Source organism: Strix uralensis, chromosome 15 (assembly GCF_047716275.1).
Source record: "Strix uralensis isolate ZFMK-TIS-50842 chromosome 15, bStrUra1, whole genome shotgun sequence".
In the NCBI taxonomy this organism is placed as follows: domain Eukaryota; kingdom Metazoa; phylum Chordata; class Aves; order Strigiformes; family Strigidae; genus Strix; species Strix uralensis.
Window position 1 is genome coordinate 17,461,104 of NC_133986.1, and position 23,705 is coordinate 17,484,808.

A 23,705-nucleotide genomic window follows, 5' to 3' on the forward strand; every position below is an offset into this window, starting at 1 on the left:
GTTTCTTTGGTAGGCATCTGGCCTTTCCCCCCAGACTGATGCTGTGATCTGAGGGGAAATTAAATTATTGAAATAAGGGTGATGCACAGAAACAGTGATCCAGGAGGAAGATTGCTATTTGAAACCAAATTCACAATGAAATACATCACTGGATGCTGGAAAAAATAGAAGCTACCTTCTTAGCTTTATGTCTGCCTTTCATATTCCTTAGGCCTTTCACAGCAGTTTAAAATCCAGGCATTTGCAACCAGACTTCATTTAGCTTGGTGCATAAATTGCACCTGCAGTTAATTGAGAGATAGCATCCTTGCATCTTGACAGCCAAAGTGTAAGAAATCACGCATGCAGGCACCCAAGTGTACAGCAAAATAAGCAGTCAGCTGAATACGATGACCTTAATGTGCACTGACTGAACCAGATCAGCCTCTTCCTCATCATTCGTGATTTGTGTGCACTTGAGCAAGAATTCATCATTTCCAGGTGACAGTCTACTTCAGGTTGATTTTTAAAAGGATCTATCTTGTAAGTGTGCGGCACGAGGCCAAAAGCTGGATGACTTTAATAATTCAAGAAGAATAATATTCCCTTAGTGATGCCTCTCTGGAGGAATGTATGGTTACTAGGTGTGAGGCTTTTGAAGTCTTAATTGGCAAGAGATTCATCCCAGCCATTCTGTAGCTACAGGAATGCAAAGGAAAAAAATATAGTCCCAGACTGAGATTTCGGTGTGCAGTGGTGTGATTCCATCTCAAGCAGATTTTTGATATTGGTGAGTGCTGAGAGAACGCTGGCTGGCTCCTCTGTGATCAGCTGTTGCAAAATGTGGCAGATAGACTTGGCACATCAAATTACGAGTTGTTCTAGGTGAATGATGGTGACTGTAAAGAATTTAAAAGCTGAATAGCTTAATGTTTCCAATACTGCCTGTTCTTTTTTCTGTGGGATATTGTTGTAATTTTAGATCTGTTTGAAGACTAGGACAGACTCAAGTTATTCCTTGAACTGAGCCTAGGTTAGCAGCATAAGCAACCTTGAGTTGTTTTGCTGGTTTTTTTTTTTTCCAAGGTGGGGGAAGAAATGGTTTTTGTCACTTGGTTTTAGTAGTTCCTTTTGTCTGTGAGTTGGTGCAAGTGCATGCCTGCTCCTGTTCCGCCTTGCAGCCTCCAGGTTTCCGCATGGTGCCAGCAGCGCCGTGCGGACCCGGGAAGTATCCTGCAAGGAGCCGTAGGGATTCCCATTTGCACAGCTGTACTGCCAGCGTCGTCTCCAAGGACCACAAGGTGCATTTCCAGCCTGCTGATCCAACAGGCCTAGAGAAGGCATATGGCAGGTTTAAAAATGTATGTAGGATGCATGTTCAGCTTTGGTTTTGTGAAGTCAAGGCAACACACATTCTTTATTAGCTTTTTTTTCCCCAAACCTGTCAAGAGGAAAGGAACTTTGGAACCCAGCTGTGTTTAACTGATTTTTTCAGAGTTTCCTTTTCAAATTTTCACTGATGGCTGTTGTCACTGTACTGTAAACACGTATAACAGAGAAAGAGGGTTACAGGACTGCTCAGGGGAGACACCTCTGGGTTTTTTTTTATTGCAGTGAGCACAGCTGAGCGATGTGCAGATGTGTTCCACTTTCCTGGGACATCTGTCACATGCCAAACGCTGTGGTCATCATTTGCTAACATGATGTAGGGGATGGATATTTAAACCAATGATCGGTGCAAGGAGAGAGGCTGCTACAAAAGAGAGCAGGACCCCAAGCTAACACTAGCACTCTGGTAGGACATCCACTTTTGGCATGTTAGGAACAGCTTGTTGAAGAGTCTCACTTTTTCCCCATTGTTTCTGGAGGGATCCTAAGGTGGCTGGGCAGCTCACCCACCTGAGCAGTTCAGGGGCCAAGAGAGGGGTGATGTGAAATGTCCTCCTTGTGCCGGCTACCAGTATAAGCAATCTAGCTGCCCTTCACTTTGCGCCTCAGAGTTGGGGATCTTCTCTGGGTGGGGTGTCATTTCTTCCTGTTATTATCCTCACTGAGAATTCTGTTAGCTTGCATGAAAGATTTCTGTTGCTGAGTTTTGTACACTCTTCTATGTGGCTTGTGAGCTATATGGGAGCGTTATGCATAGATGGACTATTTTACTCTCAGCCTCTTTCATCCTTCCTCCTCCGCAGCCCAGGTAAGAGGCAGAGCTTGCTCTGCGGACTGTCCCTTGGAAGTCAGTGACAAAATGCTAAATACAATGAAGAAAGGGTCAAGCTCAGAAATAACATTTGAAAAGGAATACTTAGTTCACAGCTTCCAAGCAGAAGGACATAATGGAGGTGGTTTTGAGACAACGTGATCTCTGCAGAAATTGGCCAAAAGTGATCATTGTGGTGGATAGAGCAATATGTCATTTGATAGAAAAAGAGCTTAAAAGCCTGTGGGGAGATCCTGCCATAGGCTCACAATATGCTCTTGGGTTTTCCTTCAGAATTTAAACATATGCTTGTTTTAAGCCACAATTTATGGAAGATTATAACTGATAATTGATTGCAGTGTTTTACATTGCAGTTTTAGAAACCTCAAACCTTCTAAAAGAATGCCACTGTAACTCCTTCGCAGCTCCTTTTTGATTCCTTTATATCAATCTTACTGGGCCGTCATTCCTCTCTGAAGGAACCCACATTTTGCATCCTTCTCTGATCTAATTACCTTGCATACAAAAAAACCTGACTTGAGTCAAAATTAGAAAATGTGAGAATTAAGGTAACCGTGAAGCTTTTGCGCAGACTACCATGGCTGTTGATGACAGCCTTTATTATGTGACCACATACTTTTTTCCCCTTCTGCAGTTTCTGAGGGAGTGAGTAGATTTGTCAGGTAAGCAATTAAGTAATCCAGATGCTAGCATTTTTGTATTGTTTGCACAGTAAAGAAGAATATTACTGAATTGCAAGATCACTCAAATGTAAAAAACATTTCATGTAGGCCTTTAGCAAGGAAACAGGTTTATCTTGCGTGCAATCCTTGAAATTGAGAGGGTATAATTTTATGGTGTTATTCTGCAATTAACACACTGTTGACTTTCAGAGATGTAACCTTTTCATTTGCAGAGAAAATCCCATGTTTTACCTCTGGTTTTGTGGCATACATTTGTTTGGATTCACAGCACCACCTGATGGCTGAAGGCCCATTTCTTAGCTTGGGGATGCTATGCATCCCCTGAATTCAATTTCTGTTAGAAATGAAAACAAGGGTGTACACTGATGCCATTTCTGTGTTCTGCAGGGCACAAGTAACGTTGACTGATGATGCACAGTGAGTTCCTCTAAAGCTTTGTGTTTCTGCCTTCAAATATTAAAATGAGTATTTAAAAATCTTATTATTATTTTTTAAAATTTAGGCTCCTTGAATAAGGCTTCAAAAAAGATTCAAGTTACTCCTAACCCCTTCCAGGGAGTTACATAAAGAGATAAAAAACCACCAGATGTTATGTAGAATTTTCCTCTGGTAATGTGGTGGACCCCTGTCGTGGTTTATCCCCAGCTGGCAACTAACCCACACAGCTGCTCACTCACTCCCTGCCGGTGGGATGGGGGAGAGAATCGGAAGGGTAGAAGTGAGAAAACTCATGGCTTGAGATAAAACCACTTTAATAGGTAAAGCAAAAGCCGGGTGCACAAGCAAAGCAAAACAAGGGATTCCTTGCCCACTCCCCATGGGCAGGCGGGTGCTCAGCCATCTCCAGCACAGCCGGGCTCCATCACGCGTGACGGTGACTTGGGAAGACAAACACCATCACTGCGAACGTCCCCCCTTCCTCCTGCTCCCCCAGCTGTATGTGCTGAGCATGAGCCATGCGGTGGGGGATACCCCTGGGGTCAGCTGTCCCGGCTGTGTCCCCTCCCGAGTCCTTGTGCACCCCCAGCCTGCTCGCTGGGGGGTGGGGGGAGAGGCAGAAAAGGCCTTGGCTCTGTGTAAGCCCTGCTCAGCGGTAACAAAAACATCCCTCTGTTATCAACACTGTGTTCAGCACAGATCCAAACCACAACCCCATACTAGATACTGTGAAGAAAATTAACTCTATCCCAGCTGAAACCAGCACATTCTGCACCCCTTTTTCCATACCATTTATGTCATGCTCTGATCCCACATTATCCAGTACATCCTCATTAACTGCCACCCCTCTTCCCATTATTCAATACAATACACAGATACCATTCCCTAAGTCTGTGGACCATCCCTGTGAAATGTTGTAAAATGTCCACAGAATGTCCATTGAGTTAATGTAGTCCATGACTTTGGGCTCCATCTGTCATGGTGGTCACTCAAGACAGGAACGGTGGTGTGTTCATGGAGTTACTGGGCACCAAAGCCAGCTGAGGTCGGGTCACTGCTGTGCTTGCACTGCTTCTTGTAAGGCCTGTCCCCCGTTGGTTCACGTGATTCCTGCTACAGTCATTCCTTTAACATGCAACTCAAATCCCAGGTTACAACAATTTAAAGGTATTTCCATTACAGTCTCCACCCCTGGTCCTTTTGGACCAGACCAGTGGATTTAACATTTCACTGAACTCTTCCCCTTGCCCCTGCTCTGGCTTGGACTTAGCCCCAGACTGCAGTCCCATAGGGGTGTACCTGCGCCAAGGGGAGCCTAATCTGTTAGTCCCAGTCTCTCCAGGGGTGCACCTGCTGCGGCATAGATTTACCCACAGCCACGGTCACTTTAGAGTGTACCTGCTCCAGGGTGACCTAATCCATGGCTCACAGTGCCCCCAGAGGTATCCCTGCTGCAGGGTGGCCTTACCCACAGCCACAGTCCCTTCAGAAATAAACCTGCTCCAACATGGCCTTACCGACTGCTGCAGTCCTGCTCTGTCGTGGGCTCATCCATGGCCAGACACTCTGAGATGCTCCAGCATGACCTCATGCACAGCCACTGGTGCTTCAGGGTGTACCTGCTGCAGCTTAGACTTACCCTTGGGCCACAGGGCTTCAAGCTGTACCTTCTCCAGCATGGGCTTCCCCTTGGGCCACAATCCTTCCAGAGGTATACCTGCTGCTGCACAGACAGACCCACAGCCAGATGCTTTGAGAAGTACCTGCTGCTTATCCACGGACACTTCAGGATGTCCTGCTCCACTGTGGATTCATACACAAGTCCCAGTCCCTTTGACTCGAGTTCACACGGGAGTTCCAGCCTGTCCAGTGCAGCAGCACAGGAACAGCGGCGATGCCCTGGCCATCTGTCAGCCCAGGACATGGCCATTGCTGTTATCAAAATGTGTCCAGGCACAGCAGAGTCAGATGATCAGCACTACAGCAGCATAGCAAGCAACAAAAGCAAAAAGCAGCCACTGATGAGCACTAGACTCTAATATACAGCAAGGCAAGCAAGCCCCATGGCAAGCACAAAGACTGTCAGTTAATAGCTAAATAGCAGTAACAGCTATAAATTCAGTCTAGCACATTCCAGTCAAACCTGTCGTTATCTCAAACCCTTTGAGCCCCACATTGGGCATCAAAAAGGACCCCTGTCATGGTTTAACCCCAGCCAGCAACTCGGCCCCACACAGCCACTTGCTCCCGGTGGGATGGGGAGAGAATCGGAAGGGTAGAAGTGAGAAAACTCATGGCTTGAGATAAAACCACTTTAATAGGTAAAGCAAAAGCCGGGTGCACAAGCAAAGCAAAACAAGGGATTCCTTGCCCACTCCCCATGGGCAGGCGGGTGCTCAGCCATCTCCAGCACAGCCGGGCTCCATCACGCGTGACGGTGACTTGGGAAGACAAACGCCATCACTGCGAACGTCCCCCCTTCCTCCTGCTCCCCCAGCTGTATGTGCTGAGCATGAGCCATGCGGTGGGGGATACCCCTGGGGTCAGCTGTCCCGGCTGTGTCCCCTCCCGAGTCCTTGTGCACCCGCAGCCTGCTCGCTGGGGGGTGGGGGGAGAGGCAGAAAAGGCCTTGGCTCTGTGTAAGCCCTGCTCAGCGGTAACAAAAACATCCCTCTGTTATCAACACTGTGTTCAGCACAGATCCAAACCACAACCCCATACTAGATACTAGGAGGAAAATTAACTCCATCCCAGCCAAAACCAGCACAGTCCCAAGGGTCTGACCGAGCCTGTAGCTGGTGTTAGTGCTAGTGAGTATCTGTGGCAGTGAGTGGGTGGGTGAGGGAGCTGCCTGTGGGGTCACGGCCAGCATGACCTGTCTACCTACAGCCCCGGGGAGGGGTGAGCTGCAGGGGCACAGTAAGGGAGGTGGCTGAGGGAGACTTTGGGGTCACCCTTGTTAGAAAGCATAAACGTAGCCAGTGCGTTGCCGTAACTGTCATAAGATAAAGTCTGTACATAAGTGCTGCAGGGTACTGAGGAGCTGACCGCCGCTACTGCTCCAAAGGGCTCATGCTGCTACAAATCAAGCTACTTATAAAAGTGCTTGATTTTACAAGCCCATTGAATATAAAAATATCTTGACATATGCAGCATTTCCAAATGTCAAGTCATGCAGTCCTCCCTCTGCAGAACTGGAAAAGCAAAGCAAAGGTAAAGAGAGTGGAAAGTCAAAGGAGGTGAGCCTAAGCAGGAGTGGGCTCCCTTGCATGGAATAGCCTGAAACAGATTTTCATCTTGGTGGGTTTGGGGGAGAGCAGATATGTAGGAGGAAGTGGATTTGTGCTCGGCACAGCCATTAACTCTAATGGGTTATCCATGCAAATCCTCCACATGGTGAGAAGGGAATAAATCTCTGTGTGTAAAGCCTTAATGCAGGAATATTTGTTAAACACAAAATAGTGTGAAATCAATTCCAACAGCCTTCAGCCTTCCTAATCTTTTATTAACCATTATGTGTGATTTTTATTATTAAATCATTAGCTGATGCTGAAGGGATATATGGGACAAAAGTAGACTGGGCTCTGCAGTGTTTGTGGCTCAGTGTTCAAGGGCAGTTCTTCAAAGTTTGGGGATTTTTTTCTCTCTTACTGGTTGCAGCTTTGCATCAAAGCAAGCACTGAAAGCTACTCAAATTTATAAACATTTCTTTATATACATATGATCTGGATTTTTTTTTAAACTCTAGTTGATCTTCTTATAGAGCCAAATTCTGGTCATATCAAAGCTGATGGGAGTGCTGCCCAAGAGAACAGCAGGATCCCAGTGAGATTTATGCATATGCGTGATGCTAAGCGTGTGACAGAATTGAATGTAATGGCAACATTTCCCAAATGGGACGTAGGAATGAATATGGTCCAGGGAAAACCCGTTTGTAGCACTTGCCATTGCTAGAGCAAAATCCTTTTGTTTTCTTCACTGCCTCTCAAGCACACTTCTAATTATTGCAAAATATATTCTGAGGAGTGTAATGAAGAGCTCTGTTTTACATGCTTGAAATTAGAAGATAACTCCCTTGATACTTCAATTCTTGAATGTTCAGCCAATTTGCAGGTGTCCTGGCCTCATTAAGGACTGCACTAGAGAAGCAGGCTATTTCCAGGTGCTTCCAAGAATACAGTGACTGCAGCATTGTGATGATCAGGCTTTAACACTAGCAGACAGCTTTGTAGACTTGTATGGATCGTTGCAAAAGGAGCCAAGGGTCAGTTTGGATTCCCATGCTTTTCATTTGCTGTCTGCTTGTGAGACCTATGGAGGCCTTAAGAAAATCCAGTGAGACTGTGCATAGGAGCTGGAGTTTGTCTTGTCTCTGTGCCATGCTTATAGTTTCTGGTATTTGCAAAGTAGACCTTCAGGAAAAGATTTTTTGTGACAAGATAAAAAAACGTGATGCTCCACCCAGATTACCTGATGGAGTGGGCAAGGAGAAGAAATGGAGAAAAGGGGAAAAAATACAGAGAAAGAGGAAAAATAAACAGCCTGACAAGCAACTCCCTCTAGTCTTAATCACTCTGGCAAGTATTGATCATCCTGGCTCTTGTTCAGAGTGATTGTTATTGCAGCACTACACCTTCGTGGGACCCCTGAGCCAGCTTGTGGTTCAGTGATCCCATATTAAGCAGGAGCCTCGGTATCTCCCCGCTGTTGGGCAGTGTGTGTGGTGGGGATGCCACATGCTGAACGTATTTTTGGGGTGTGTCACTTGAAGACGTGAGCTGCTGAGTGGTTTGAAAGCACTGTACTTGTACACATTTCCTGCATCTCGGACGAAATCAGAAAGAGGCAAAAGGGGATGTGAACAGGCTGTGGGAGGTCAGAGGAAGAGATGCCTTTAGGGAAGGGGGAGTTGGGGTGAGCTTCCCACTGCATTACCCGTGCAGATGTATCGCTTAGGCAGCCACTAAAACACACCATTTCTGGCAAGATAACCTAGGGATTATATATATGAAAAACAGATTATTGTACACCACAGTGGCTTCCTGAATTATAGCAAGCTTTACTCCCAGGCAAGAAGCTTTTGAGAAGCGATGCATGAATTGTCTTATTTACTCTCCTGTACTTAAATAATTCCTCTTGTTTTCACAGGCCGATGCTGGCTGGATGCTTTGGAACTTGCCCTGCGTTGCTCCAGCCTCTTCCGGCTCAGTGCCTCCAAGCAGGGAAAGGACGGAGAAATGAACGGCTCGAGCGATTCTGCACATGTGGGGCTCAACCACCTCTTGCACACAAGCACTATCTCAGACCAGGAGTTCTTCCAGTAAGACGGGGCTATCACTTCTTAATGGACAGAGAGGTGTTGCATGGCTCACACTTGGGCATTCTCTTAATTTTAGCATAATCTAGCCAGAGTCCCCTAAGGAGACCTGTTTAAAAGCCAGCCTGCGTGTTCTGCTGCATCCATCACTAATATACGGGTTTGGTGCACATGGGGGTTGTTGTCACCTAATGCTTGAGCACACAGACTGCGGGGGACCTCAGCTGTGTTTGTGGGTACATAAACAATTTTCTTCTGTCCCCTGCTTGGGCCAAAACACTGTCTGGAGATGCTGGCGTGAAAAATGGCTTGCCTGAGTAAGGATTGCAGAATCTAGCTACTAGACTAGACCTGTGGTTACAGAGACACAATCACTAACAGTGTCTGTCTGTCGGCTAGCGCATATGGCTCTGAGTCTGATTTATTTTTTAATAATGTGTTCTCTTTTCTAATAATACTGTGTCATAGTCAGCAGAGTGCACACACTGCATCCTTAGTTTTATAATTACTTTCTCGCTCTACAGGGGTTTTGAGTGGTTTCCAATTTCTTCCTTGATGCATCAGATAAATTTTTACATAAGGGAAAAAAGTCCCCACAGCCTTCTTTCTATTCATATTGCTAGTATTACTGCAGCATTTTGGAACAACTCACATCAAAGCTCTGTAAGCGTTAAAAAACCCCAGGCCTTATCTGTTGCTTGTAGCTAAATAGGCAACCTCAAAAACCCCTCTGGTATAGACACTTGGTCCTTGGAGTGGGGACTGGGTGTTGTAGTGTCTAGTTCTGGTTCTGCTGATACGAATTCGGCTCTTAGGGCTCACAGCAATGTACCATTGGTTACACAGCTTTTAGGGAAGCAATTTCTGCCGTCTGCAAAGATGATGCCTTGCACAGTGGGACCTCACCTTTAAGTGGTTTTCTTAGGCTCTGTTATAACAACAGCAGGGATCTGAGTCCTCTTCAGAGGGTCGAGGTATCTTTCATCCCATGGGACCAAAGGGGTGGCAGCATTTTGGTCTGCCCTTTGCTCTGGAAGGCTCTGGTATGTGTTCTCCAGTCCTGCTGTTTGGGTTTTTAGCTTGAGTTTGAAGAAGAGCTTTACTGAAGAGCAATGGGGAAGAGAAGGAAATCTCATGTGCCCTAGTACTTGTGCAAGTACTTCTGTTGTTCTTGGGCTTCTTCCATAATACTTTACTTCCTAATTTCTTTCTGCCTAAGAGAGAGTCTCTTAGGGCTGTGCTCACTGTGATAATGAATCCAGGAATGCAGTGAACTTGTTTTTCAGCTGATGGATGTGTACAGAAATCCAATATTAAAATGGAGCCTGTGGCAGACCCGTGCCTACTGTAAGGAAGCGCAGAAGATAGAGTTAAAACTGTATTATAAAGTATTCTTTCAAAATACGATGCATAAATGATGCTTAAATGATGCTTGTGTTTCACCTCTTAGTCGTTCAACATTAAAAGCTCTCTTGAATTATGGGGCTCAGCAGTAGCACACGTGGCAGAGTTTTCAGCAGGACAGAGTACCCACAATTGGAACCAGATTTTTCTGACAGGCTCAGATTTTAGCTGAGTCTGGTTCAAGCTGGGTGTTCAGCATCTGGTCGTTTTTCTGAGTCCTGCAACTGGTTTTGATGTGTACGCAGACTTTCCCCAGTGCTTAAAGCCCAGGGGAGTTTGATGGTTGCAGGACAGGGGGACGACTTGCTGTTGTTCCTGGAGGAATATAGAACATTTAAACAAGGGAGAATGCAAAACCAAAACTGTGCAAATGCTGAGCAGAGGGGTTTGGGTTTGCCATTGACAGTGCCTTCCTCGTAGGGATTCAATCATTCTAATTAAATGCCTTCCCTACAGGGAATCTTACCAATTAAATTGGCACGCTGTTGTTAGGGGGCCAGTTAATTACATTTAACTCTATCTTCAAATTAGCCAAACTATTCTGTCAAAAAAAGAAAAAGAAAAGGGAGATGATGGATATTATAGGGAGAACAAGCCCCAAGGGAGTTGGCAAAGGTGAATCTTTCCTTGAGCCAAAGTTACATTTGTCTGCTGACTGCTTCGCTCCTTTCCTGCTGGGAAAGAAGTCAAGATTATACAGTGATTTTAAAATCTATGTCTTTAATAGCATATAAAAATGAGAGGAAGAGAACTGTGCAAGTGGATCAAAGGCTAAAGTACTGTGTAAATCCGTGATTTTAGATAAGAGGCCTTTAGGGCACCAGGCACTCTTCTTTTTAATATGAAGTTGTATTTCTTGTCCCTTCCATGTCTTATCTCTGTCAACACCAGGAATCTGGCTGGTTTACTTGTTTGATAAGAACCAAAGGGGTTTTTTGATTTGTGTAGAAGAGCGGTAGCAAACCTAAAGAGGTCCTGGTCACTGACTGAAGTTTCCAGGAATGTCCCTAGAGAATAAAGCACTGGTATAAGACAGCTCCAATATGCTGAAACAGTAAATTAGCTGTGAAAAAATGCCAAGTTATTCATGTTCATGGTGGAAATCCAGTGTTGACTTTTAACACAGTCATTCCCTCACAGCTTTTAAAGCCTGGTCCAAATCCCATTGGAAGCCCCTGGGAAGTCTTGACATTGATTTTAGCTCAAACTCATGGTGTGGCTTTTGTTTTTAGCATATCATACGTATTCAGTGATGATTCTGTTTGGAGGAATAGAAGAGCCTGGCTCCACTTCAACATCTCAGACTTGTTCCTTAGAATGGGAAGCATCTGTTTTCCCTTTGGTTCCCCAGAGTGGCTCCTTGGCTCTGGATGTGTTAAGTCTTGCCTTGTTCATGGCTGGTGGCTAATCAGTGCACAGTTAAGTGGGATTTCATGTGAATTTAATTCCCTCTTGGACTAAATCTGAAATCCTTAAAAAATAATGGGGGGAGCAGAGGAAACTAAGAAAAAAGTCACTTGCTCCTCTGAAACATCAAATATTTCCCAAATGTGAGGCAGGTGACACAGAAAAACACTTGTTTTTCTTACAAATGTGAACTAGAAACAAGTGCTACTTCTCAGCCATGAACCGTAAGCCTTAATAATGAACTGTTCTTTCAAGCACGTATACCCATGGACAAAACTTTCACTAGGTAAGGGAGTGTAGCAGCCACAGACAAACACTCACGTATTTAGCTGATCATTGAAAAACTAAGAAATAAGTTATGTATTTAAATGATCAACAACTAATAACTAATAAATTCCTAGACCTACCATCCAGGAAATATCTGTGCTGAGGAATCATGGGATAATCTCTCTAGGCAGCTCTCTCCTCACCTTCTTTCTCCTTTATTATCTTAAACTCATACATGTGCTGTACTCAGTGCTTCCAGTGTTATCAGTCATTACACTTGCTGGTTGCTAGCTAAAAAAAAGAAGTAGCATCCTGGCACTGGAATGATGAAGACACATCATGTCTAATAGCAAATTATTAGTGCTGGAGTATAGTGGTCATTGACTCTCTGATTTATCATCTTGGTTTTATTTTACAGTAAAACTGTAAATTAAAAAAACCTTGTAGTTTATATATATATACACATAGACATATATGCATACGTACATGTATATACAAAAGGAGTTAAAAGATTTTCTGAAGGCACAGAAAGCTGTAGACGACACTTTCAAAAGAACTCTAGAAGCTGAGCTTCTCCAGAAACTGAGCTGTGACTGTCACAATGTGGCTTGCTTGGCGTGTTAAAAATCACGAGCTTATTTCAGTGCATAGTTGGAAGTTGAGATCTTCTGAAAAGCTGATGCCAGTTCTGTGTTCTGACTCTTCTGTTGTTTTTTTAATCTGGCTCTAACTAGAAATGCCTAATTATCTTTTTTTTTAAAAAAAAAAAAAAAAGAGAGAGGGAGAACAAGGGAATGGGAACTTTCAGCATTAATCTATAACCAAAATTGGAACATGCTCAGAATGGCCTGAGAAAAGGCCCATCATGGAGAGACTTCAAGCTCGACAGAACATTCCCATGTACTGAGGAGAGAAATCTTGCTTTGAGAGTGAGATGGACTACAGGAGGTAGCAAAACTCTTCAAAATCCAGGGCCTGTCTAGATTCTCTGAAACTCCCTGTATAGCTGAGAATCTTCTCTTATTGCTCTATCCAAGAGCAATTTTGCATGAGGGGTAGGAAATTTTCAGAGGAAGGTCAAGTTGAGAAGGTCAGCACCTGAGAGCTGGGCTGGGCCATGAAAGGGGTGATGTGTGTGTGAAGACATGTATGAACAGGGAAAACTGAATCCTATGCTAAATGTCACTTGAAAAAACAGGCTTTTAGTGAACACTTCTCAGCATCTGACCTTTGGCCCACCTAATCATGTTTGCTATCTGTTGTATGAACTGCATCTGCTTTTTCAAATGGAGATGCTGTAGGCTACCTGAGAGACAATTTTTGGCTTTGTCCTCATTCTATAAAGTCTGATCACTGAGCATGAAGCTTGCTACATGCACGCTTTCCCTTGGATGCTGTTATGATCCGGGTATTCTTCTTACATGTAATTGTCCAGTCCATGCTTTCAGCTGAGTTCTACCACACAGCATTATCTGGGGAGAGCACATTCCCCAGGTTAGTTGGGGGGGGGTGTGGGGTGTGTGTGAAAATACTTGCTTCTATTCAAATTTTTAAATTTGCCTTTTCTAGGCTGACTTAGGACCACCATCTGTTGAAATAAAGTACTAGTAGTAGTACCAAAAAGAAAATCTATCTCATAATGTCATATTTTTCCCATACGCTACAATCCACTGATTTGTTTCTGTAAAGGGGAGAATCTCTCCTGACTGACACTTCAGTTCTCTAATCAGCAGTGTACAGTTGTTAGTGTGTGCTCTGTATCCCTCCAGTGTGTGCGCTCCCATCCGGAGCCAGCGGCAATTCTGTGTAACGATGGGTAAGTGGAGCTTAGGGGTAGATCTGCAAAATGCAGTTTGGAAGGGAGAATTCTGATGGAAAATATCGTTTCTGTGATAAAAACCTTGCTACAGGAGATCAATGTCTTATACTCTCCTGGGCTGTACACCCTGTTTTGAGTCCTGTGGGGTGTTTTTACGTTCTCTAAAAGGCCGTAAGTAATCTGGCTTTGTAAATCAAATTGAAGCAAGTAATGAACTGTGTGTTGCAGTTTGAATGAATCAGCCCTGGAGAACCACCACCATTTGGAAAATGATGCTTTTTCGGACAAGTCCGAGAGAGACAACGTAGAGGAGTCGGAGAATGAAACTCATGAGAACAGCCGGAAAACAAATGAAAGCGAGAGCGATCAGTCAGAAATCCATGGAGAGGTCTCTCCAGGAAGGAAAGGAACGACTTATATTGAACAGATCTATGAGGAATTCGGGGAGGTAAAAGAAAAAGAATTATTTTAATCACTGCCTGTTTCTGTTAAAATGTCTGCGTTCGTAGTATCTGTCATTCAGCCTTTTAGATGCGTTGGCAGTTAAGAACCAGCTTTGTGAGTTCCAGTGTTTTACAGATAAAGCAACGCACAGCCTTCTGCTAAATTATGTTGAATTATCATGTGCTCTAATAATTATGCATTATGAAGAGCAGCTCTGCTACTGTGCTTTGGCGTGCTTCCAGCATCAGCGATTGCTTTAACCAGTTATTGCATTAAAGAGCCACATAGCATTGGCACGGTGCTTTGTGGAGCCAGCGGGAGGGGGAATTATTATTCTGGGCATGTGTCCTGGCCAATTAGGATGCTCAGTCCTTGCGTGATACAAAATATGATACTTCCCTTTTTTCATTATGTATGGAACATCCTTTTTGTGTGTCCTAATGGAGCATTTGAGCCACTTGATTTCGAAATGACAGTTTCTTGTAAGAAAGCCATTTCTCATGTCATTTAACAGCAGGAGGATGTGTGTCTGTTCCACATAAGAGCTTTTGTTAGCTGGATGTCACTGTGACACCTCTGAGGAAGGCAGCAGTAGAGAGCTGGGGGAGCCAAGTGTGTTGGGGAGAATCAGTCCAGGCAGGCAGCGGAGGAGCTCTGCTCCAGCGCCAGGAGGGCTCTGAGCACTTCCCTTGCCTATTGCTTCGAGCAAGGAAGCTGAAGTCTTGTTGGTGCTTCAAAGAAAACCACTTTGCTAAAAAGCTGTTTCTTTCTTGTGTGTGTTTGCTGCCATTTCAGATGTCAGGGGTGAGGTGCAAGTCCCTGCTGTAGAAATTGTGCTTGCAAACACAACTGTTGCCTGCAGATATAAAAAAACCCCAACTCCCCTTTTGTGCATCTCTCCCCTCAAATCCCACCCCAGACACACAGCAAATGGTAACTGGGTCCAAACAGGGGATTCTGAATATAGCTGAGGAACTAAGCAACAGCAAAATTAAGTCAATCTTAATTTCTATCAGCTGCTTATTCTGAAATGACCTTTTCCCACTTGACAAACTTGTGCCAGAAGTATTGGCAGGGTAGGCTGATACTTCGGTGCTTGAATGAGCTGTACAGGCAGCACTGATGTGTGTGTGTGGGTGTGCAAGAGTGAGAGAGATCTCTGCAGTTTTACATTAAAATAAAAAGAAAAGCAGTACAAACCAAATGGAAAGGACTAAATTTCTGCTGTAGAGTGTGACACTTTATGTAGTGTAAAATAAGACTAGCCATAGTGTGGCTGCTCTGCACAGGTAACAGCCAGTGGGCTTTCAAAAAGAGTTGCCATGCAGCCTTGGCCATTAGATGTTTTACTAGATTTCTGTTGCTGGCCGGGAGGTGGGGCTGTCCTCACCTGAGACACACAGGTAGGACTAGTTGTTAAGTCTTACCCCACTGGTGACCGTAAGGTAAGGCCAAGTAGGTTGTATGCAGTGACAGTTTGCTATCAGCAGTGGGCTGAGATGTATCAAGGTAAACACCTGCCAATTAGTAACATTAACTGTCATCTTAAAGTGCAACTGTTGCCCTTCAGTCTGTATGTACAGTTCAGATTTGGCAGGACAAAGATCACAGATGCAAACCATCACTGTTAAATCTTCAGCTTGGCTTTGAAAGCTCGTTTGAAAGGTGTGCACGTATGTGTGTGCGTCCGTATGTGTTTGAAAGGTGGGTGCTTGTACATCTATGTGGATGATGTTCCAGCTTTGCCTTGTTTGCAGTAGGAATGTGAAGAGAGAGACAGGTGTCAGAAGGGCTTTGAGATTGCAAAAGTTGGTTAGAATATAAAAAAGACACCTCCTCAGTAGGTAGATGGATAACAACCCTTTTAAAAAAAGTTTTGTGGTTATAACAAGTTATAAAAAGGGTTATTGAGGATGATACATTTGAGAGGAAACCAAACCAGAGGTAGCTTGAAGTTGTTCTCATCTTCCTGCACCTCCTCTCCTTCCCTCTTCATCCATCCCTTCTGCAGTGATTCACTCTGAGTAACACTTTATGCAATTTCACAATTGCACTTTGTGCAGTTTCAACATGGCATTAATTGATATTGCCAATACACATGCACTTGAGGACCTGGATAAGTAATGAAAGTTCTGACAGAACCGTACAAATTGAAAGCCCTAGCTGACACTGTGCTATTACGTTCTTTAATGGTTTCCATTTCTTCTTGGAGGTTCAAGCTGTGTATTGCATCAGACTGACACAAGAAGAATGGTATGATAATGGAAAAACAATGAAATGAAAAGAGCTTTGTTGTTCCTCAATCTGAAATTCCCCCAGCGTACAAACCGGATGTGGTGTGTGACTAGTAAAAGAGCTGATTGGGAGCCAAAAAGGTGGTGCTGGGAATGCTCAGGTGGTGAAAATGAGTGTTTAGTGATTTACACCATCTGCAAATCCTGTTGGGAGATGCTTTGTGTCCTCTCCCAAACCAAAGTCCATTCCAAAAGTGGATCTGTGCCCTTTTTCTGATAGAAGTTTCTTGCCTATAAACAGTAGAAAGGCTAAGTATAAATATTCTCTTTCATTGTTAAATTCTGATGGGTGTTAGACAAAAGATAGTCAAAATCTGTGTTAAAATAACATTAATGTCTGAAAAGTTACTTTAATTTTCTTTCTCCAGTGGCTTGAAAGGTCCATTCCCCCACGTAGCCCCGTGGAATGCATAGGACCTCCACAATTATAACTGAAACCACAACATAATCCCTGGCTTTTTTACAGTTGTCTGCACTCCTGTTGCAAAGGGCTCTGAGCAGCACTGGGGGGGCATAGTCTTTGTGCACGTCACCTGGCAGTGGGCCCTTTACCTACTACCGGTTTGTCTTATTTTGAACTTGGAGGACTGCTTCCGTTCTTTGTTGATTACTCTTTTATCTCTTAAATTTTTCTACATTTATAATAGTAAATCTTACAGTCTCTCATTTGCTGAGAATGGGACTGAGAGGAGCTTTTGTACACAGCCCACCTGGCTGTAGTGATGCTGGAACAGCCTTGGGCACATCCACACCTCGGGAGGGGCCACAGTGTGGAGCGCCCTTGGTTAACATCAGTCCCAGTCAGCCCTGAGGGTGTGGAGGCCGTGGCTCAGGAAGGAGCACAGCATAGGTGTGCTCCCTGCCATGCCAGCCCTCGCAGAGGCCCAGGGCTTTCTGTACTGCTCCCTTTAGTGCTTCAGGGATCCACTTCTCCCGAGACAGAGCCGATGTCTCTTTGCTGTGGTGTAGCTGAGCGTTCATCCCTGTGCCAGGGCCGGGTATGCCGGGGTGAGCTTGGACTCTCCCAGTAAATGCACCCACAAGAAACGGTTTTCCTGTTTCTGCCCTGAACTCCCCTTTTCCCATCATAGACAGGTGAATCGTCTCAAACAGAAACTGTCTCCGAGGAGAACAAGAGCCTGATGTGGATCCTGCTGAAGCAGCTGCGGCCTGGCATGGACCTGTCACGGGTGGTGCTGCCCACCTTCATCCTGGAGCCACGCTCGTTCCTAAACAAGCTCTCTGATTACTACTATCATGCTGACCTGCTTTCCCAGTAAGCAGCCTGCAGAGCATGCCCAGTGTGGGCATTTTTCTGGTATTTGTGAAAATGTGTTACAGAGTTAGCTTGGTGCTGGCTGAGGTGTGTTTATGTGCTTGAAAGGCTCCCAAATAACACCTAGGTCACTGGGTTCAACATAAATGAAGCCAGGCACAGCTGCAGTGACCTTATAAAGATGGACTGCTGCCAGTGAGGAGCAAGGAAGCAAGGAAAACAGTTAAACTCCGGACAAAACTACCTTGGCACATGCAAGTTTGCCAGCATTGGCTGAAACCTTTGGGGATTCAGCTCCCTCCTTTGAGCATCTCGTAGCAGAGCTGTGCCACCTTCTGGTGTACGTGTGTACGGAGGGGAGTAGGACAGAACAAACAGGATTGTCAAGCACTTCTGTCCCCAAAAGCAATATAATTATGTTGGTTGATAAACAAATAAGAAGCATCTTTTAACACCATTGATGAGAGAGACCTGCTGGGAGCAGCAGAGTGGAAAACAGAAAATGTTATGCTTCTAGGTAGGGCCAGCCTTCTCAATGAGATATGCTTGGTGTATTTTAAAACCAGTGTGTGCAATAATCACATAGCACCACTAGTTACTCATGTTTATTCCACTGCCTCTGGGTAATTTTAGAATCGTGGTATTTTCAAGCCTTGTTTGTGGTATTTGTAACATCTGAAGTTAAGGAAATGGTTCTCCTCAGTGCTGAGATCTAAGAAAACTTCAAGAGGTTTGGAGGTTTTGTTAAATAAACCTCTTTGTGGTATGGATGATCCTTCTAAATGGATTTTGCAAGAACTTAGCCAGGTTGATTTTCAAATCTGACTAAATGGTTGGAAATACCAGGAACGCTATTGTCTTTGTTTACTTCCCAATTCAACCTTGAGCGGGGAGGGGTTGGATGAGGTGACCTTGAGAAGTCCCTTCCAACCTAAATTATTATATGAACTCTCAAAGTACTGGAAGAGGCCATGTAGCACATCAGCTTTAAAGATCTTTTAAGAAAGAGGGAAACAGAGAGAAAGAGAGAAAAATAGAATTGTCTTTTATTTTGGTGTCATAAGTATTATGGCTTTTATGACTCACACTGTAACTAAGTGTGCGTGGCAGTCCCACATTAACATACTTGAATGTCCAATCAAACCTGATACACTCCAGAAATTCTATTAGACTTTTTGCAGGAGTGCAGGGCAACAGGTGCTACATTTTAAGAGCTTACTGGTGTGGTGTATGATGTACATTACTAAAAAAAATTATTTCTGCTGGCATTCACCTTTTCCAGTGGCAGCAGCGCAGAAGTTATTTCCCTTTAGCACTAGGGAAATATTATTGATATAATATTGTTATACTGGTATGAAATGAATGTGACATGTAAACAGTATAAAGGCCATTTTATATTCTGTCCTGCAGGGCTGTCCTTGAAGATGATCCATACAGTCGAATGAAGCAAGTTTTGAGGTGGTATCTGTCCGGCTTCTATAAGAAGCCAAAGGTAAAAGAATGCATCAAATTGGGGTTGTAACAAGCATCAAAATCTTCTGCTGCGGTTGTGTATTTCTTTATTGCCTTTCCTTTGACACTTTACCCCTTCTATTGTTCAGAAGACTTTGACCATTACTTTTAAAACTGAAGTTGCATTTGGTTTCAGAGTCGATACTGAATGCAGAATAGTGTTGACCATCTCAGAGCTTTTGCACTGGACAGTTAGAACACAAAACTAGTCATCAACAAGTAACATCTCCTTGGATGCCAGATATTTCCCCTGGCTGAAAGCAGGGCCCCTTTCTCTTTTCAGGCCTATTAGTGCCATAGTGCCATGTTTCTACATCAGTAGGCACCCGCTGCATATAGTAGCAGAAATAATAAAGTTTTATCATCTTGTAAAGCTTTGATGGGGCAGAAGATTAAATTGACAAGAATAGCAGGTGAATCCATGGCTCAGATGAAAAGATTAGATTAGGAGGATATATGTAACCAGTTCTTAGGTTTTGATTCTTGTGATTGACTTAGGTTAAAGCATCAGGGAGAAAATTATTATGTTGTTTTGTGGCCAGCTCTGTAAAGTTGGATTGCAGATCTTTCATTTGTAGCAGGTTCTGATTGCTTTGCTTTTCAGGGAATAAAAAAGCCATACAACCCTATTCTGGGAGAGACATTTCGCTGCTGTTGGTTTCACCCCCAGACGAACAGCCACACATTTTACATAGCAGAACAGGTAAGTTGCTTTATTTGGATGCTCAGGTGTTGCAAGCAGAAGCCTGCCTGCACCTCTGTGCGTGGGAACACACTCCACATCTCACCCTGGGAGAGGAAGTTCGAGTTTTGTGTAAATATCCGGAGCGGGACATGGGATAAACTAGCTGCTGATCTTTTTTCTCTTTAGATTTACAAAGATGACTGTGAGCTTTGGCAGGCACGCAAGACTATAAAAGCAGGTCTCCTGTGTACAACATTAGCCTCTTGGCATGGTTTAACCCCAGCCAGCAACTCGGCCCCACACAGCCACTCGCTCGCTCCCCCCCGGTGGGATGGGGGAAACCATTGGAAGGGTAAAAGTGAGAAAACTCACGGGTTGAGATAAAACCACTTTAATAGGTAAAGCAAAAGCCGGGTGCACAAGCAAAGCAAAACAAGGGATTCCTTGCCCACTCCCCATGGGCAGGCGGGTGCTCAGCCATCTCCAGCACAGCCGGGCTCCATCACGCGTGACGGTGACTTGGGAAGACAAACGCCATCACTGCGAACGTCCCCCCTTCCTCCTGCTCCCCCAGCTGTATGTGCTGAGCATGAGCCATGCGGTGGGGGATACCCCTGGGGTCAGCTGGGGTCAGCTGTCCCGGCTGTGTCCCCTCCCGAGTCCTTGTGCACCCGCAGCCTGCTCGCTGGGGGGTGGGGGGAGAGGCAGAAAAGGCCTTGGCTCTGTGTAAGCCCTGCTCAGCGGTAACAAAAACATCCCTCTGTTATCAACACTGTGTTCAGCACAGATCCAAACCACAACCCCATACTAGATACTAGGAGGAAAATTAACTCCATCCCAGCCAAAACCAGAACACCTCTTCAATAAAGACCTTTTCCATGGGGTTCTGCCCCGCTGTTTTCTTATTGTTAATAAAACATTGTTGTGGTTTGTGTTGCCTCTGTCAAAAGGGTCATAAAACACATAACCAAATCCTACCTTCCTTTATTTCCAAACTTCCTGTGATGATTCTAATAGGAGTAAATTGAGGGCTTATCTGTGTGTCTTTGGAGATAAATAAAAGGCAGAGCTCACAAGTAAACTGGCCTGACAATATTTAATTTGATATTTACAGTGTTAGTAAAGGGATCTGAGGATCACGTGGATTTTGGTACAGGGACTCCCTGTTTCACGTACATTTTTTTCCTATTCAATCAAAGAACTTTTGTGTTATTTTATTTCAGCCACTGCATCCATTTTATGGAGGTTATTCAGATGTTGCCCCAAAGTTCTGCACTGTCACTTACTGTGTTGAAAGTCTGACAGTGTACCTGTTGGCCTAAAGTGATCTCAAATGCACAAGGACAAGAAAATATGGAGTGGGGGAGAAAGTTTACATATATAATGTTCTCATAAATAGTGGTCTCACATACTGGTCCCTCCTTTAACATTCTGGTTGATGGTATGGATGGGGCTTAGCGGACTCTGCTCAGCCCTGTGGCCTTTGTCTTGCACTTTCCCTAGAGCACGCGTAACACCGTGTGAGGTTGTGTGTGCACCCTCCTCTCTGCTTAGCCTGGAACGACTGCTGTAAGTGACCTGTGCCTATTTTTCTTCTAGGTCTCCCATCATCCGCCAGTGTCAGCTTTTCACGTCAGCAATAGGAAGGACGGATTCTGCATTACTGGCAGCATTCTAGCTAGGTCCAAGTTTTATGGTAAGGCATTAAGCCTAGACATCTTCCAGGTAACGTCATGGCATTGGTTTTGGTTTGGTTTTTAATCACTCCTGGGTGTGCTGAGAGTTAAGAACAAAGAAACACTTAAGAGTTCTGCCACCAGGACACCCTAATTCCTTGTCTTGGCTCTCCTGGATTTTCGCCATTTCCGTTATTTCAGTGGGAGATCACATTGATGTTTAAAAAGAAAAATCAGAAAAATTGAGAGCTTTAAAAAACTGGTATTCAGAAAGCAGAGGTTCATGAGAATGTGTAGGCAATTGGTTGTCAGACTGCTTTGCATATGCTGATGGATGAGTGTTGTATAGCTCTCTGATCATCCAGCTGACTTTTGCAAAAGTCTCTGTATAAATGTAACCATTTATCTAGCTCCCAGATTTCTTAGGATTGAACCCTGGAGCTTCAAAATGCCCTCCAATCTTCCGATCTCAATGGAGACAGCAGGGCTGCAGGCTCTGAAACAGTGTTGCTATTTGAAATAGTTTTTTTGTTTAGACAAACACCTCTTAAGTACTATCCTCTGGTAAATGTATTTGCTGAAATGCTTGTAAATAGTCATTGCTGTCCTTCTGGCAATTTTGTTATCTGGGATCCCACACAATCAGAAAAGTTGTGAGAACCGAAGGACCTGAAAAACTTCTAAGCATTGGAACTACTTTCTACATCCCACTAGTGACTTACTTAATCTACTGCCCTTTCTGCAACAGGGGCTAAATGCCAGAGCAAATATGAGCTCTACAGCAGAGAGTTTATTAGAACTGCCTGCCTCCAACAGTAAATGATTTGCAGGGTCCTGAATTATTAGCATTTTGTATCTCTGCTTTCATTAGTGACCTACATTTAATGGGAACGTTTTGCTAGAGTAGGATGAGTGACCAAGTATAACGTGCACTTTTAATATATATGTATTTGTTCTTTTAAATTCTAGGTAACTCACTTTCTGCACTGTTGGATGGGAAAGCAAAGCTTATGTTTCTAAACAGAGGGGAAGATTATATAATTACTATGCCATACGCCCACTGTAAAGGTAAGTTATGACTGTTCAAATAGGAAGCAAACAGGAACAATAATATAATGGTATGTTACTGACTAACTTTGCACTGGCTCTCTTCTTCCCTCTGGAATACCTGGCACCGCAGGAACTGGAAATTCCAGGGAGCAGTTGCTCCACACACGAGTCATAGCGCCCAGCAGAAGACTGGTAATCCTCACTGAAGTCTTTTTCATTTGTCTGTGCAGAGCTGAGTTTTAACACTATGTAGAAATAAAAAAATATTGTGTATATGCACTGCAGGTAAAGGGAAGATGGAAGGAATGAGAGTACAGTTTGAGCTTCTGAGGATAAAAAGTTTCTCTGATGTTAACACTGAAATTGTTTAATATATTTTCTGGCTTTTTGAGAATAATGGAAATTCCTGACTTCTCTTCTGACTTCTTTGTTACTCTAATCATGATATTCCTCAGTGTATGAGCTGCCTCAGTGAGGCTGATACCTGTTATGGTGTGGCTTTGCTCTGTTGAGCTGAACATGCACTGAGGCCAGGGGCTGGCTCCTGACTCACTGCTGTAACTTTGCACTTCTCCTTAGGAAGCTAAGCGTCAGTGGCATGTCAACCACAGCGATAAAATCACTCCTGCAGCCATTTGATCCAATTTTGGTTTTTGAATATTCTTTCATTTTGGCATGTTGACCTCTAAGTTAATACTTATGGAGGGTCTACCTACCTGAAAACAGTAACTTCTGTAAATCACGCCCTCTGTGAACCATTCCTGTGCATAAATCTTTTTCATGTCAATTTTTCTTTTTATGCAAATGACCTTTTCATAAAATGGTAAGCATGTGTAAAAAGGAGTCCCCAACATGACTGCTAGTCTCCCAGGTCCTGCTGAATCCCATTACAGCTCCTCTCTGCCCTGTGAGAAGCGACTGGGTCTGTTTAAGCACTAGTATAAATGAAGTTGCTAGGCACAACTTTCCTTATTTTTCCTTTCCCACTTTCAGCTTGCTGCAGATGCACTATCGGCACCTATGAGTCAAGCTATTTCCTAGCTGGTGTAATAAATGGGGAATATGGACTCAGGGGAGGATTCTTCATGCTTATAAATGAAGAGCCATTTCCTAGAAACTTTGGTTTCTGTCTTTTCAAAACTTTAAGCCAAGTAGTGAATTTCACAGCGTGTCAGCGAGAGCCAGTTTGAGTTGAGAAAGCAGATCACTTGCACTGGGGCCTCTCTTAAGCCT

General features: G+C 44.1%; 1 protein-coding gene across 6 annotated transcripts in view; it reads left to right on the forward strand.

Moving 5' to 3' along the window:
- Nucleotides 1-23,705, forward strand: part of OSBPL5 (oxysterol binding protein like 5) — a 141,978-nt gene that overhangs the window by 105,264 nt on the left and 13,009 nt on the right. For all 6 annotated transcript variants that reach the window (XM_074884856.1, XM_074884859.1, XM_074884857.1 and 3 more), the window contains 7 exons: nt 8,470-8,641; nt 13,764-13,983; nt 17,365-17,549; nt 18,960-19,041; nt 19,666-19,764; nt 21,346-21,442; nt 22,392-22,490. In XM_074884856.1, the coding sequence (XP_074740957.1) occupies nt 8,470-8,641; nt 13,764-13,983; nt 17,365-17,549; nt 18,960-19,041; nt 19,666-19,764; nt 21,346-21,442; nt 22,392-22,490 (954 nt within the window). The remainder of the gene's footprint in view (nt 1-8,469; nt 8,642-13,763; nt 13,984-17,364; nt 17,550-18,959; nt 19,042-19,665; nt 19,765-21,345; nt 21,443-22,391; nt 22,491-23,705) is intronic.